Raw genomic sequence first — 15,185 nt, 5'->3', positions numbered from 1 at the left:
ATTTCAAGGACACAGGAAGCGCTACTCTGGCCCTGCACCCAGACACCTCACCTCATCTGCCCTTTTTCTTTCTTCCAAATTGAGAGAGCCCGCTCTTATCCTAGCCAGAGGTGTCTTGAGACTGGGGGGTAACTTGCCCCTCCGATTTGGTGCTTTCCGAGAGAGGAAGATCTGGCTTTAGCCTAGTTTCCTAAAGGAACAAGACTTAGTTGTACCCCCTGTATTCCCAAACCTTGCAAGTTTTGGACCCACTGGCCACCTTCAGTCCAGTCTGACACACAACACAGATGCTGCCATTCCCTGGACAGCTGAGCAAGTGGTTTGTGCTCCAGGAGCACATCTTTCCTAGTCAGACACCAGGAGCATTCCAGGAACGCTGTTAACGCCAGCAATGGCCTAACCTTTGGCCTCACAAAGAAAGGGGAAGAGCATCTGCACTTCAAGACTTAGCTGATGGCTGACAAGGATGCGATAAGCTTGTTTTAGGTCACAAGGAGAGAGCCTGGAATACGAGCAGATGATTTGCGAGCTGAAGCTCAAGCTTTGCATGGAGACCTTGAGTTCAGTGGAGAGATGCAGTTAGGGAGTAAATTGGGTGCTGACATAGGTAATTACCCTACAGTCAGCTTTAGCCCTTGTGTAGCTCCACAGCAGTGGAGTAGTCAGATTGTCTCTGGTAGCATTAGGAACAGCACACCTCAATGAAGCATCTGATCAGGAAAGGCTGAGGGTTTTATAGGTAACCTTAAGGCAGCTTTTGGAAAGCTGGAGCAGCAGGAGTGCCTGAGCTTGACTGAACAGAGCTGGTAGTACTTGTGTATCATCAGGGATATTTAGAAATGCACAAACCTGTGGCAATCCTGAAGGATGGAGACAGCAGCTGAGGAGGAGAAGGGGACAGGTAGAGCCAGCTCTCAAGAAAATACACAGGCTGGGGCAGTGCTCATTATGGCTTCAAAAAAATCAAGTGGTTTAAAATAGAATGAACAAATCTGCACCAAGTCTTCACTGCTGGGTACATTCAGAAATTTTATGTCTTTTCATAATCGCATCTAGTCCAATGCAATGAGCCACTATGAAGCAATTCTCCCCCAGTTTCCTCTTTTAAAAAGATTTAGCTTTGACCAAGTCTCTACTAAAGTTTTATTTGTGAATCCAACCATTCAAAATACAAAAATTCAAAAATTGTCAGGCAAAAAAGTCTGTATACAATTACAAAATACAACAGTTTTTAGTAAAGGAAATTGAGTACATTTCCATGATTTGCTCCTCTATTCAACTCCAGAAAAGTAAGAATGATGAAGTTGGGGGCTTCTCCAATTTCCATATTTTTCAAATCAACCTGAAGCAGCAGCAAAGTCCTTGGTCCACACAACCAGTAACAGAAACCTGCACCCAGGTGTGGCAGCACCCCCCTTAACTCCACAGCTTTGCCTCTTCTTTCTGAACTCTTCCCTAATTTCACTCCATCTGTACCTGTTTGGTACAAATGGGATGAAATACTTCCAGGTGCCAGGTTGGTGTTAGCTGTTTGCAGGCCACAGCAGCACAGCAGAGCACCACTACAGTGGTGAGGGCAGCCTCTGCACTACCCAACTCTTCAGCACAGGAGGGCATTGCTGAATCATGCAGTTTACTTTATAGAATGTAATTAGGCAACACTTGGGCATTTTACTGCCACTTTAATCAAACACTATCAAATATAGAGACCGAAAGCTCTTCATCAAAATCACAATCCCCATATAAAAACATCCCTGGCCTTACTATAGGCTGCAAGTGTTCCCCCAGCCCCTGAACACTCCAACCCAGAAATAAATACTTGCAAGAAAGGACACTTCTGGAGATACAGAGAATAATAAAAACAACCAAACATTCAGAAATCTAAACCTCAGAGACCATTTTGAAAGGCAGCAAAGCAAGTATATTCCATAATGAACTGGTAATAAGAACTTTATTTTGCCCTAGAACGTAAAAGAAAAAAAAAGCTCCAAAACATCCTTTACTCAAGACAATCATTTAAGTGAGAAGTCTCAGTCTAGCTGGAACATACTGTTCCTGGTCAGCTTACTACAAATTCAAGTTCTTCTCAGCAGCAGTGTTAGTTTCAGTACTTTCTGGTGGGACATTTATCAGGCTGATCAGGTTTGAAGCTCATTCCCTGGAAACAGCTCACTGCCCTGCTCACCTCAAAACAGCCAGCAGCTGGAGGTCCCTCTTACAGAACACACATTTTTCTCAGCTGCATGGCTTTTCAGTGCCTTGTTGCCAAAATCCCTGAGACAACATCTTCACTCCAAGAAGAGAAGGGAATTCAGAAAAGATTACAAAAAGTCAGAGAATTGAAGTGTATAATTCTGTTACAGCAAGGATACTGCAAGACAACTGCATGTTATGAAATGGACCTGCAGTTCCTGTGAAGGAAGCTGATACAAAACTTCAATTATGCAGGGCAAGGAGAACCTGATTTTCATGTACTTACAAGATCAGGTTTTCAAAGCTGCATTTTAGAGTACATACCATGCAGCTTTCTCCTTCCCTCTTCCTCACCAGGTCTTTAGTTCACATCAAATTCACAAGACTTCCTCAGATCTCTGTGGCTTTTGGAAATTGATCTCAGAGCAAGCAAGCACCACCCTGAAACCTGCTTCTAGCCACTACAGACCTGACAGCCACCTGGTAGGCACTTTTGTAAAGATCCAGACTGAACACCATTTTCTTTCTACTGCTGAAATTAGTTTTACTCAAATCTCCTTTCTCCTGTTTGCAGCAGCACCTAGCCTTCCCATGACAAGGCAGTTCAGCCTTGTTTTTCAGAGCTGACCAGAAACTGGTCTTTTTGAAAAGCACTATCCCTTGGAGGTCCAGCACCACAGCTCTGTCAGGTACCTAACCCCCCCCCCCCCCCCCATCCAGAAATCTCCTCATCTGATGCTGAAACGAGGTCTGACACACAGCAGTGCCTCACACTGCTTGTGCTCCACTGCACTGGTCCAGCAGACAGCCTATTGACACTGCAGCATGCACAGCTAGCGCTTCATACACACTGCAGATCGGGTTTAGCACTGTTGACAAGCTTTCCTGGGTTGCAGTGCTGGACCATGAACTCCTGTATGCTTTTATTGCCATCCGTTTGCGGGTGCATATCTGAAAATTGCATCCCTGTGAATCTGGGTATGACAGCGTCCACAGGGGTAGGCCCGATGCCCCGCTTATTGCTAGAGACCCAGGGCTGCAAGTCAGCCCGGTCATCGCCACCTTCACCTGACTGCTGGAGAAGACCTTGGTATGCAGAATCTGAAAGTGGAAACACACGAGGGTCCCAAGGCTGTATGTTCTGTGGAGTGAAAAGGAGAAGGGAGAAGTCAGTGAAATTAAAAACCTAGAATCAAGTACTCCGAGAACTCTACAATACCATCTCCTCCCTGTCCACACCAATCTGCTGACAGACCAGCAGATTCAATTTAGAAAGCTAGCTCTAAGTTTGCCAGGGTGCCAAAGCAAAGTTAAGTTTTAAGAGCAACGAACACTGCATGCTATTCACATTTCCAGGATCATCAGTTCAGCTTTCCCTGGGTATCAAGGCTCCTGCCTTGCCATCTCCACTGACATGCCTTATTTTTCACAGTCTCTTTACCCAAAAAGGCTTCCACAGCAACCGCTGTGCACTTGAGCCCAAACCAAGGACAGATCTGGTATGAAGTGTAAGACTCTGCTTGTAAGACCATCCCTAAGGATGAGGGAAAGTTAGATCCTCTGGTAATTTCAGAATTTTATCCTTAACATTAGCTGCTTCTGCCAAAAAGGATCCCATGATGTGTGGAACTGCCTGGAACTATTCACTGTCATGTAGGTGACCCAGTCCCACCTACTAGGAGTAATCTCAAACTCTGGGTCAATATTGTTTTAGAATTATTTAAACTAGGACATAAAGAGGAATAATTTATCCCACTCTGAATCCCTTAGCCAGCCCCAGTCTCAGCAGATACACAAGCTGAACTATCTTTTGAGCAGCATGAAGCTCATGTAGCTTTCAGAAAATTTACTTTATATACCAATAACATTGTCTTAGACAAGAACATGCAAGCTGAAGCCACATTTGTTACAGCATAACCTCACCTGTATTGCATCATCGAGCATTTCCAGGGAAGATCTAGCATCTTCACTGCAAGACAGCACCGTTCTGGTCCTACCGTGGACAGAGAGGGATTGCAAAGTGTTGCAAGTCTCAGGGCTGTGCAAGCCAGTAGAAGGGTGCATGCACAGGTCATTAAGGCAATTAAATCCAGTAAGTGGAGACACTGGTTGAGGCTGCCCAGCCCACCGGCTGTCTGCTTTGTTGAAGGACCTAAAGCAGAGTAGTATTTGGAGCACAGTCAGTTATGCATAACAAGAAACCCAAATAAAAATAAGCTCACTGTGAAAAATGTAAGCTTTATCCCCTCTATACAATAAGATGAGATTATATTGCCCAGTTAGTGCTTTAACTAATGAGCCCTTTCTCTCCTATCATCTCTTCAAACAGCTTCTCATGGTTTCTTGGGCAATCGCTGTCCATTTCACTCATCCGGCACATGAGGAGAGCAACTAAGCATTAAGGGAGAGTAAAACCTTGTGAAAAGACGACACACCAGAAAAACACACCGACTCCTACAGACAAAACCGCTATAGCAGAGGCTACCTGGAAGTGCTCCAACATTCTTCCCCAGGGTGACCACACTATTTTAGCCTTTTTCCAGACGTATGGATTACTGATGATGACATGACCCATCAGTCCCTCTCCCCACTACTGCTCAACAACTTGTGAAAACATCAGACAATTTCAGCTCTGGTAGAGAGGCAAGGATCTCAAAAATATGAAACTCTCAAAATATAAAAAAAAGCAGAGACAGATCTACTGCTGCCCCACTGAAGGAAAGGCAAGAGAAGAATTCAACTTTTAGCCATGCAAACAGAACACGTGTACCTCTGGACACAGAACAGATTGTTCTTTATCCAGGCAAACAGTTAAAAAGGTAAGGAGATACAGCAAATGCATTGAAAACCATCTCTGAAGCAATAAGTTCTGTCAAATTATTAAGTAAGCCAGAGGAAAAATGCTTGGAAGGAGTATGCAGTACTACAGTTAAAGCTCTCAACACAAGAGCCTGAGCTTAGTACAAAGCTAATTTTTAACAGGAGTGTGACATGCTGCGTTACTGTTCTGCTGATTAGGCCCTATTTTAATCAATGTTTTGCTTTATCATGTAATAGGCTTGTACAAGCAAAATGGACAGACACCCAAGGACTTCTCCATTCAAAAGGAGCTTCTTTGGAATCAGGATCTCTGTGCAATTTGAAAGGAAGACCAAATAAAGCCACCTTCTTCTGTGTCTGCTAGCAAGAACAGTACCTGCTTCCTCGCTTATGGGAAGTAGCTGCTGCCCAGGAATCCCAGCAGGCTCGTTCAAGATCTTCATATTTGGAGTGATGACTCAAGTACATCTCATCAGAAGTATCCTCCAACTAGGAAGAGAAGTTTTGTCTGACTACTTAGAGCATGAAATCTTGCCTGCAGGCCAAGCCTACTGTTCTAAAAATCCAGGTAAAAGCAATATCTAACCCATTCACACTGTCTGGGAACCAGCACACACACTTTGTATCACTGCCTCATTTTCATACTTTTCATTACATACTGAACTGGGAACTTGCTCGTCAGCCTGAATTGTCAAGAGACAGATGCAGGCTGTTGTACGCACCATATAAATAGCTACCGGGGCATTAAACCACGCACAATGAAAGGGTTTGTTCTGCCTGCAGCTAGCAGCGGTGACCCACAGCTGACTCTCCTAGCAGCTGACATGCCGCCACAAGCCTCATCTCTGCTGGCCTTTCACAGGCTTCGGGTGCAACTGCAACCGGCAGAACCAAACAGCTTTTCATACAGCAACTTTGCTTACTGCGCTGGCAGAATTTAGTAACTGGTAGAGACAGACTCTAGAGCTACTAATGTGCCACTTGCATGGTCTCAGAATAGCTACAGACATTTGAGGCAAATTGACAAAACCGTTTTCTTACCTCAGAGTCCGCTTGATTGAAAGGCTCCAGTTCCTCAAGCTCTACTATCCTCCAGCTGCAAGGGGCAACAGAAGCTAGAGATCACTTTGAGGAAAAATATTTGGTACTAACACTTAAATCCAAGCAATACTAATCACTTTTTTTAATGAAATACTTTCTTTTTTTAATCCATTAGGAATAATTTCCTTATGTCATTAAGAGGAACAGCTCTCATTCTGCCCAACTAAAGCCGCCTCCTCCTGTCACCCACAGGAGAGGGGATCAGGAAGGCCTGGTCTGTAGGTACCTTGGCACTACAATCTCTTTGTACTGAGGCTTCTCCACTCGAGCGGCAGCTGCCATTGACACTGGGATCACAACGTTGTCAATGCTGTACGAGCATTTGGCTTTTCTTCTTTTTGAGGACTGCTGACACACAGAATGAAGAGAAAACCCCATGCAGAAAGTTAACATTGGCACAAAAGCATATTTGAATATGCCTCAGAACACAGCTTCTCCGTAACAGCAGGTGCAGTGGGTTCTTTCCACTGTCACTGGTGCTCAGTGATATTTTGGACACATCATACGAGCTCTGTGGTTCGGTTTATTCCCATACGAAGCAGCGTAATACTTACTTTCCTCAGTGGGCGGGATTTCACTTATAACTTTGTATATATTTAGGTCATCCTGGTAGCAAAAAAACAATTTAAACAGGCAAAGAAAAAGGCCATGATGATGATTCAAGAAGTAAAAACCTGTCATTTCAGTAGACTAAAGGAGCTGTACTTGTTTCGCCTTGCAAAATAAGGGCTGAAAAAGTAAAACAAGCCCATGGAAGAAGACCACCTTCTCAAAGCAGAGGCTACTGCTGTTGAGACAACAAATGGGAATATCACAGCATTTGGGCTGGGAGTCAGAGTGTTTCCAAATTGAGGAGCGAGGCTCTGGGACAACAGCCTAGGAACAGTGGGATGAAGAGACCCCTAAATAGTTCTGGGGCGCATTTTGATCAGTTTATAAAGAGGTCCATATACTGTGGTTCCCTGCAGAGCTGGAGATTAGACTGTAATCCAGAATGGAGGCGTCCCTTTTACTTATAAGCCCAAAAGTCTCCAAGATGCTACAGTAATTTTGTCCCTTTCTCAAAGAAACACCCTGTTGTTTCTAGGTAGAGAGGCCAACCACAAATTGACATTCTCGGTGGCCACAAGGTTAGTTATGGTTTATTACTGATGTAATATTATTTAAAAACCTTAATAGGCATAGGACTACTCAGAAGCATCCTTAAAAATCTGATCAGGAAGCAGAGACTGTGCCTGGAAGAACAGCTTACAAAAGCAGCAGCCAACTCAGAGTCAGACTTAAATCTTTTGTGCATCAGAGAGGGAGAAGAGCACTTGCAAAGAAAGCACTAACAACATGGGAGCCATAAAACCAGAAAATGAGTAGCTGATGCAAGTGAAATGGGTGTAACAGGGACTGCGGGCTCCATGGAGGAGCACACTACCCCCTTCTACAAGAGTCACAGAGTCGCTTAGTCCAGCAAAGATCCACAAGTACCATGTTATCTCCATGAGACAGGCCTGAAGCTCAAAACAGTCAAACCTAGGAAAAGCTACTTGAGAGCCTCAGCTCTGGGAAAGGTCCATTTCTGTCAATTCGACCTAACAATTACCTGTAAGCAAAAAGAGGAAGGGAATAGCAGTAGGAATAGCAAGTCTGAGCCCCCATCCTTCAAGGTCTCCTTTGCTCAACATACTTGGAGAGCTGGGAGTTACTCCATGCCTTCCTAGAGAAGTGGTTGTTGCAGGATGCCTTTTTTTTTTTTAAACCTCCCCTACTTTTAGAAAAACAAGAAAATGTTAAAGATCATCTCTTCGCTGATATTCCTGCTTCATATAGGGAAGTCAATCGCAATTAAATCTCTACTATTAATTTGTAGCCAAATAAAGCTGTAACCTTATGTGTCTATAACTGTTTGCTTACCAAAAAAAGGAATCAGAGGAATATTGTCAGTACTAAATTTGAAACCAGTCTGGCTGGGGAAGCAGTGCAGCCGGCACCTAGCCAGCCAAGCACTGCCTGGGGCAAAATGAAGCAAGCAGCCCTTTAGCCCTTGCTGTTTAACACCAACAATCCAAGCTGCGTTTCCCAGCAGTCTCTTAGCAGTGACCACCCATCTGAATTCCCAGGGAGTCTGCAGCCACTGGGTAAGAGAGGTATCCACAGCTCCTCTAAGGTTACTGCCCCTTTTCAGATTCATTTGCCACAGCTTTTGTTTCAACCTTATTTACCATTGCTGAGCTGCCAGTGAAAGGGATTTGGCTGGAAGAAGGGGCTGGAGGAGTCTCTGGGTACAGAGATGGCGGGTGGTGCAAAGAATCGTATTTATGTGCCTGAGGACTGGAAACAGGAAAGCTGTGACTGGATGTTCCTTCAAGCTGCCTTCTCCCTTCGAACAATGAACCTGTTAATAAAACGTGAACAGAAAAACCAAGGTGAAGTCAGGCTGACTCAGGACTGACCAGTGACATTGCTACCCCACCCTGGGGAACACAGAGCAGACCGAACATCAGCATTAGGGAACAAACGTACAACAGATGCCTCAGGTGAGGTGTCAGTGCTCTGCAGCACTGAGGATGCTAGCCCAGAAATGTTACTTTTGGTGGACACTCCTAAAATAAAGTGGAAGCTGAAGTAGGTGTTACAGCCATCAAGAACTGCACTTCTCAGTCCCAAAATACAGCCACTTAAAAAAGCTGCCTTCACTGTAGAACTGGTCAGGCTGGTCCCATTTCAAACGATCACTCCGATGACAAGCCACGCTGATTTTAAAGACAAATGTACTCTTCTCCCTGAAGTCCTATATAACCTCAGCTTGATATGCTTCTTTTATTCTTTCTCCCATTTGTGACTGGCTTATTCCACGCTGAATGCCACAAATGGAGCAATCTTCCAAACCTATTGTGCCAATGACTCCACTATTCAAATCCTTCCTAAAGATCTAGCTCTGTGAGGCTCTTAGAGTTCAAAATATATGAAAATCATCCTGCATTACTGCATCATCCATTAAAACACACTCATCACAGTGGGTGCCTACACATACCCCCACCCCCCATACATGCTGCCCAGAAATAATAAATTGTTTTTGTGTAGTCTTGCAGCTAAATATTTGAAAAAAGGAAGGAGGTATAGAAAAATAAATCAGTTAAAAGTCAAACAGCTGCTGACCAGTTGGTAGAATCTATACTGGTGTGTTATTGAAGCATCCTCACATTTAATCAAACACTAACCACCTGCTTGTTCTACCCTCATTACATCCTGAGCTGCTTGTGGAAGGTAACCTCTCTCCACAACACTTCTCTCAGCTTTGAATGGGGATGGATGTTGTTTTCTAAGTAACTTCAGCTCAGACTGATTAAACATCCTTAAATCAAGTTGTAGCTCAGATCATTAGGGCCAAAAAACACACAACCTGAGGCTGCTGACATACTTTCAGCATGGAAGTTCTTTTGGGTTTTGGGGGTTTTTTGTTTGCTTGTTTGTTCTTTGGGTTTTTTTAAATACCATCTGGTTTGTTCATGATAGTTTGCATCGGCAACCACAGAACATAAAAAGTATTCCAGATGCAGTAACTGTGTCCCGTAAGAATGTCAAGGATACAGCCAGCTTGCAGTCTGCACATTATCTTACTTTAAAAAAAATGATTTGGCATGAAAACATGTGTTTTAAAAGAAAGCCAAATGGAACACCAACCCTAGTTAATTTAAAAACTAGGATGTGTTTTAGCTGAGTTTCCCCTCTTCCTGTCTTGGAACTGGTTTGAGTCTTCTGTCACTTATCTTAAAGTACTGGAGACCATTTTAAAAAAAATCAACTCTGATGGGCTGATGAAAAAAAATTAGGCTTTCCAAAGCAGTAAAAGCAGCATGCAACTGGAACAGCAGGAAAAAACACCCCTAGAATTTTGCCAGACAAGTACTGATCTACTCTGATTTCAAATAGAAGTTCATAAAAGCTGCTTTTTGGGTTGCTTGCTCCCTTGAAAGAAATACAGAGAATGGCGAGATTTATTTATTTTTAATAACTTGGCTCAGGCCAGTATCTCTGTGTCCCTCCAAGGGAGTCAGAATTTCTGTAATTTGCAAGATGCTGGACTCGGTCACTTTGACACTGCTATAGAGCAGAGTTCAAATTATCTTCTGCTGGAAGAAAGGGAGCTACTTTCTCCACTCTACCTCCACTCTACCTTGACTGGCTGCCCTCAGGTACCCATTAAAAGCGCACATTTAATTTTTTAACTTCATCTCAAGCTCTGTTTTGCTTAACTTACAGGAGGCAAGCAGGAGTGAAGAGTGTAGCTTTGGGAATGCGCTGTTAGTTGGATCTTCTTTCTTTCCAAAATGGGACAGCTTGAGAGTCTTGAGTCCATGGCTCAGTAGTCTATGCAATCTGTCCTCTCTTAATAAGGTTTCAAAGTGCAAGTGGAGAGGGTTGCCTGAAAGCAGAAAAAACAAAGTTATTTTGGTAAGCGTAAATTTTCCTCTTTTCATATACGCAGCACTGCATACACATCCTTAGCAATTTGCGCCTGTCAGTACTTCAGTAGAATGAAGCCACACAGCTAACTCCAGCAAGCGTGGCTGATTGCAGGCTCTCTCGCCCCACGCATGCTGTGACAGAGTGGACAGGATGAGAACGTCCCCAGGAGAGCAGCCTCTGCCCTGGCCCTCTGCTAGCTGCAATCCGACAGCCAGAACTCGATACCTTGCCACTGAGCTTCCTCACCCTAGCGCTCTGCCATCCGGAATCATATCCAGCTACATATTACTTGGCACTTGTTTGCATCATTATTTAACAAGCAGAGGTGAGCTTATACTTTTTTGTTTTTTAAATGATAAAAAAAAATTTGGAGAGTTGTTCTCATAGTTGCACAGCAGAAAAAGTATTTTCCTCACTGTCCCTTAACCTACTCAATAACACCTTAGTACACACTCTTGCTCTTCCATGGTTAAAGGCACTAAGTGCTGCAGCCGCTATCATCCTCCAGTTATTTAAACAGAAACGAAATGTTAAGATTCTACAGGGCATAAAGCAACCACAGAGCACATCTAGAAGGCCACAGATGTTTAAATAACAAGTGCTTAGACTGAAATACTGATTTCACACAAAATTGGTGCTAGAGGTCTACCAAACAAACAACTGCCACGCAGCCTGTCAAAGTCAGCATTAGATTTTGAGTCTTTCAAGTAGCCCTCCAGGGCAGGGGTGTAACAGGAACTTACAGTATCATTCTGCAAGCCTCCAGAATTAGAACGTTCCTTGCAGAGGACACAGAGAGCTGATCCTAAAGAGGTGATCCAAGCTTAACCTAGAGACAGCAACTGCCTCCGATGCAGGCCAAGACACAACGTGGTTTCCTAGGCTCACAGGTCTCCATGCTCTGCATCCTTGGACTGAAGACGTGCGTCTGGTTACTACACAGAACATCACCAGACATTTTTCATTATCCTCTAGAAACACGCTTACAACTCTGTTAGCGTATTTTTAACCTCCTTGGATGTAAGGAGGAAGAGCAAAGAGGGCAGTGGCACAGTCAGGGATCCTCTTTCACTTTATAACACGCGATCTACTCACCATGAGATAAAGAGAGTACAGGGTGGAAGCCAGAGTCCAGGAGGGCTATGCGCTCTTCTAGGGACATGGTATCGGGGTCGATTGTCTGGACAGAGGCTTTGCAGCTACACAGGATGCAAGAGTTGGGCCATTCACAGCTGCACTTCACAGTGAGAGGTTTCAGCGGCTAGCAGAAGAAAGGAGATCCAACATTTAAAAAGGGAAATGTGTTTCGGATTTAAGTAAAATCGAAGTTCAGATCCAGTATCTCCAGTGTGATTTCTACAGGTTCACTAGTTTCCATTCAAAAAGCAGAGCCAGGCGCGTTTGGAAAAACTGGGAGGAAATCTCAAAACCAAAACCATAGCCAAGCAGATTTGCAGGGTGAAAAAATAAAGTCAAGAGCCAGGATCAAAGTTAAAAGAGTGTGCAAGAGTATTACCACAGGCTGATTCTCCTCCTGACCACAAACTACCTTATCAAAATAATTTAGTGTATTAAGGGACACATTTTGTGTGATTTTTTTCTACTATTTCCAAGCCAACAGAGCTGCTCCTCTGTGACTCCAGTGAAGCCATAATATGGAATCATTTTCCTTTTAAAGCTTCAAACACCTCTGTGCCTTTTCCCATCCTGTTCTTCCTCATCTTCCTCAAAGGCTTTTTATAGCTCTGATGCTTCCAAAAGACTTGATAAAAGCCTGTTAGGCAAGCAATCCACCAGCAGCAGCATCCATCATTCTGACCAATATTGTCTTATTTTCCACTTTTCCTCAGTTGCCTGTTGGAAACCTAAGCTGCAGCCACGACAGCCCCAACGCCTTTGTTCGACCATTTTCCCCCCACACAGTCGCCAAGACGCACCCGATGCCCCTTCCCCATCAATATATCAGGTTCCGTAGTATCAGTCAGACCAGAAGAGGGAGCATTAATAATGCTTTTACCTATAGCCTAAGCAGACTGACTTAAATCGTACTGGCTTTGTGCTCTGGCGAGACAAAAGATCAGACTGGAAGAAGTAACACAACTTGTAATCTTCTTGTCTTAAGTCTGCAGCTTGTTAGATACCTGTTACTTGTAAATCCGTATTTGAGGAAAAGGTTAGAAACAAGCAAATAAGATACAAGTAGCATAACAAGCTACCACTTGTCAACTGATGGATATTACCTCACATGTTTGTTTGTCAGAATTAATATATTAACCATCTTTTAATCATCAGGTAACTCACAGCTGGGTGTCCAAGGAGTGCTTATTTCATCAGGCTTGGGAGCTCAGTCTTCAGATAACCACAACCCAGTCGCACTCAATCACATACCAGCTTGCCAAGTCTTAAATAATGTTATGTTATTTCTGGGGTTTTATTTTGGGGTGGGTGGTGGTTTTTATGTTGTGGTTTGGGTTTTTTTGGGGAGTGGTGGTTTATTTTTCCCTGGACAATTCCAAGGTAATCCACTCCAAAAGGTAACTGGCAGAAGGTTGCTGCCCACGCTAAAGTCTGAGGTATGCTCTGGTTGTCATTACTCAGACAAATCAGCTGCCTGATGTTTAAGAATGGACATTTAAAATCAGTTTCTAAACCACAGTTAAGTAGAGAACTCATGACTTTTTGACATACCTGGGAATTTAAGATTTTACACGCATTTTAGAGAAGTGCTCAGAAAACACTGTACTAAAACCAGAGTCCAACATTACAATAGTTTTTCCTAAAAATAAACAAACCCACACATTCTAAATAAAAAACACAGCATAGTTAGTAACCACATGGCAAAACTTTCCCATACCTTCCTGCCGAAGTGAGACACAGAGGTAGCTCGGACAAGCTTGCGCTTCTTGTGTTTGCAAACCGGGCGGATTCTAGCAGCGACACAGGTATTGTCCGACACAGCAACAGGGTTGTTAATTGGGCTTTGTTTGCCAAATCTCTCTTCAACATTCACGCTGATCAGAGAACTGCTGCCGGAGGAGCCGGTAGGCAAACTGCAACCAAATGAAAAGCAACTCGCTCAGAGCAAGAGCAGCAAGCTGTAATTCTGTATTTATTATCATCACTGTGATGCCCAAAGACTCCTTAGCATTTACGTCAGCAGCTAGGGCTTACCCAGTTTTGTTCTCATCGTGTTTTTAGTCTTTGCTATGTTCTCTCTCAAGGGGTATGTAGATTTCTGAATATTTTGTTCTCAACACAGAAATGGACACTGAAGGCTCTTAACAGCTATATTTTCATCAGTTAAGGACAGAAAGTCTTAAAGCCAATGCAGAGGTGGCAGCCACTAATAACACACGTTCTTTCTCCAACAAAGACCTTCAGTTGGCACCTCAATTTATCATCTGATAATAACTAAGTCATTTACTTCCCATAAAAAAAGATAGCCATTAAACCTAAAAACACTGGCAAACATTCTTTCCATTTCTCTCTGTTCACCAGGGTGTTATGGATAAATCTAGGGTTATATTTCAATAAGCAGACACAAGTTTATTGCCTTGCAGTATATTCTTCTGGAACCATCTGTAAAACAGTGCCTTCATAAAAGACCTTTTTGTAATTAGTCACATGTTCTTATTATAATTTAAAAACTTAATTTATCTGTTACTTTTTCTGGTCCCAATCAAGTGTGATAATTTTTTTCTTGATTTGCATAGCAAACATTCTAGTAAAATTAGAAGTTTAAAATCTGTATTTTTGTCATGTGGACCAGAAAGATTCTAGCTGGATGTTCCAACTCCATGCTGAACTGTAGGACTGCCTGGCAGAAATCACCGTTGCCAGACACTGAACTGAGGTACTGGCGGCAAGTCTTTAGAAAAAGAAAAAAAAAACCCAAGCCTCCCTGCCCCGCCATTCTTCATGAAATGAAGAGCTGCTGATTTATGTCCACATTAAATCATTCCATACTGTTGTCCATTTGTTTCCAGTTTATAATTATAAGCCAAATCCTATTCAGCTATAAACATATATACACGAGGAAACACATCTGTAGGAAGATATGTGCTTAAAGAGACCCAAGTTTCCCCAATCACCTCTGCACTGCACAAACCAGGAAGATAACAAAGTTTTATGCACAACAGTAAGAGGCAAAATGCAAGTGAGAAAGTATTCCACAAAAAAATATATACTACTGATGTTCCATAAGCAAAACCAAAGTAGTTCTATATAACAGGGTATGATGAACCTCTGAAGTCTACAGCGGACCTGCATGAGACTGTTCTTTCCCAATGGCCTCCTGCCACCCTACACAGACAACGCAGCTTTGCAGCAAAGCTGTGTATATATTTTGGACCTGAACGATTCCAAACCACAGTAACTTCCACAGCAGATAGCTTGGGTAGCGGGACGAGGAGGAGAGGGTTGCTGTAATGAGATGTCACTGCCCAAACCCAGAAGAACTTACCGCCTGCGTGATGCAAAGAGGCCAACTCGCCTAAAAAGTGACTGCTTAAGATGATGTAACAGCCAGGAGGATTTGTCTTGGCCTCTGAAACCAGGCCACCGCTCTACAGCTCATTGCCTCTGTCCCTGCAGGTGAGTGGAACAAGGGA

General features: G+C 43.4%; 1 protein-coding gene across 1 annotated transcript in view; it reads right to left on the bottom strand.

Annotated features, from left to right (window-relative positions):
• Positions 1-2,904: 2,904 nt before the first annotated feature.
• The window catches only part of LOC142593063 (KAT8 regulatory NSL complex subunit 1-like), a 30,369-nt gene continuing 18,088 nt past the window's right edge, over positions 2,905-15,185 (bottom strand). The window contains exons 5-13 of the mRNA XM_075706515.1: positions 13,430-13,625; positions 11,671-11,836; positions 10,367-10,531; positions 8,328-8,500; positions 6,341-6,462; positions 6,055-6,109; positions 5,390-5,502; positions 4,117-4,345; positions 2,905-3,334 (exon numbers count right to left, since the gene is read on the bottom strand). Of these exons, the coding sequence (XP_075562630.1) occupies positions 3,035-3,334; positions 4,117-4,345; positions 5,390-5,502; positions 6,055-6,109; positions 6,341-6,462; positions 8,328-8,500; positions 10,367-10,531; positions 11,671-11,836; positions 13,430-13,625 (1,519 nt within the window). The 3' untranslated portion in view covers positions 2,905-3,034. The remainder of the gene's footprint in view (positions 3,335-4,116; positions 4,346-5,389; positions 5,503-6,054; positions 6,110-6,340; positions 6,463-8,327; positions 8,501-10,366; positions 10,532-11,670; positions 11,837-13,429; positions 13,626-15,185) is intronic.

The sequence above is a fragment of the Pelecanus crispus genome, chromosome 2 (genome assembly GCF_030463565.1).
Source record: "Pelecanus crispus isolate bPelCri1 chromosome 2, bPelCri1.pri, whole genome shotgun sequence".
Lineage (NCBI taxonomy): Eukaryota > Metazoa > Chordata > Aves > Pelecaniformes > Pelecanidae > Pelecanus > Pelecanus crispus.
Note: the sequence above shows the minus strand (reverse complement) of the source record. Positions and strands in the feature narration are given on the sequence as shown.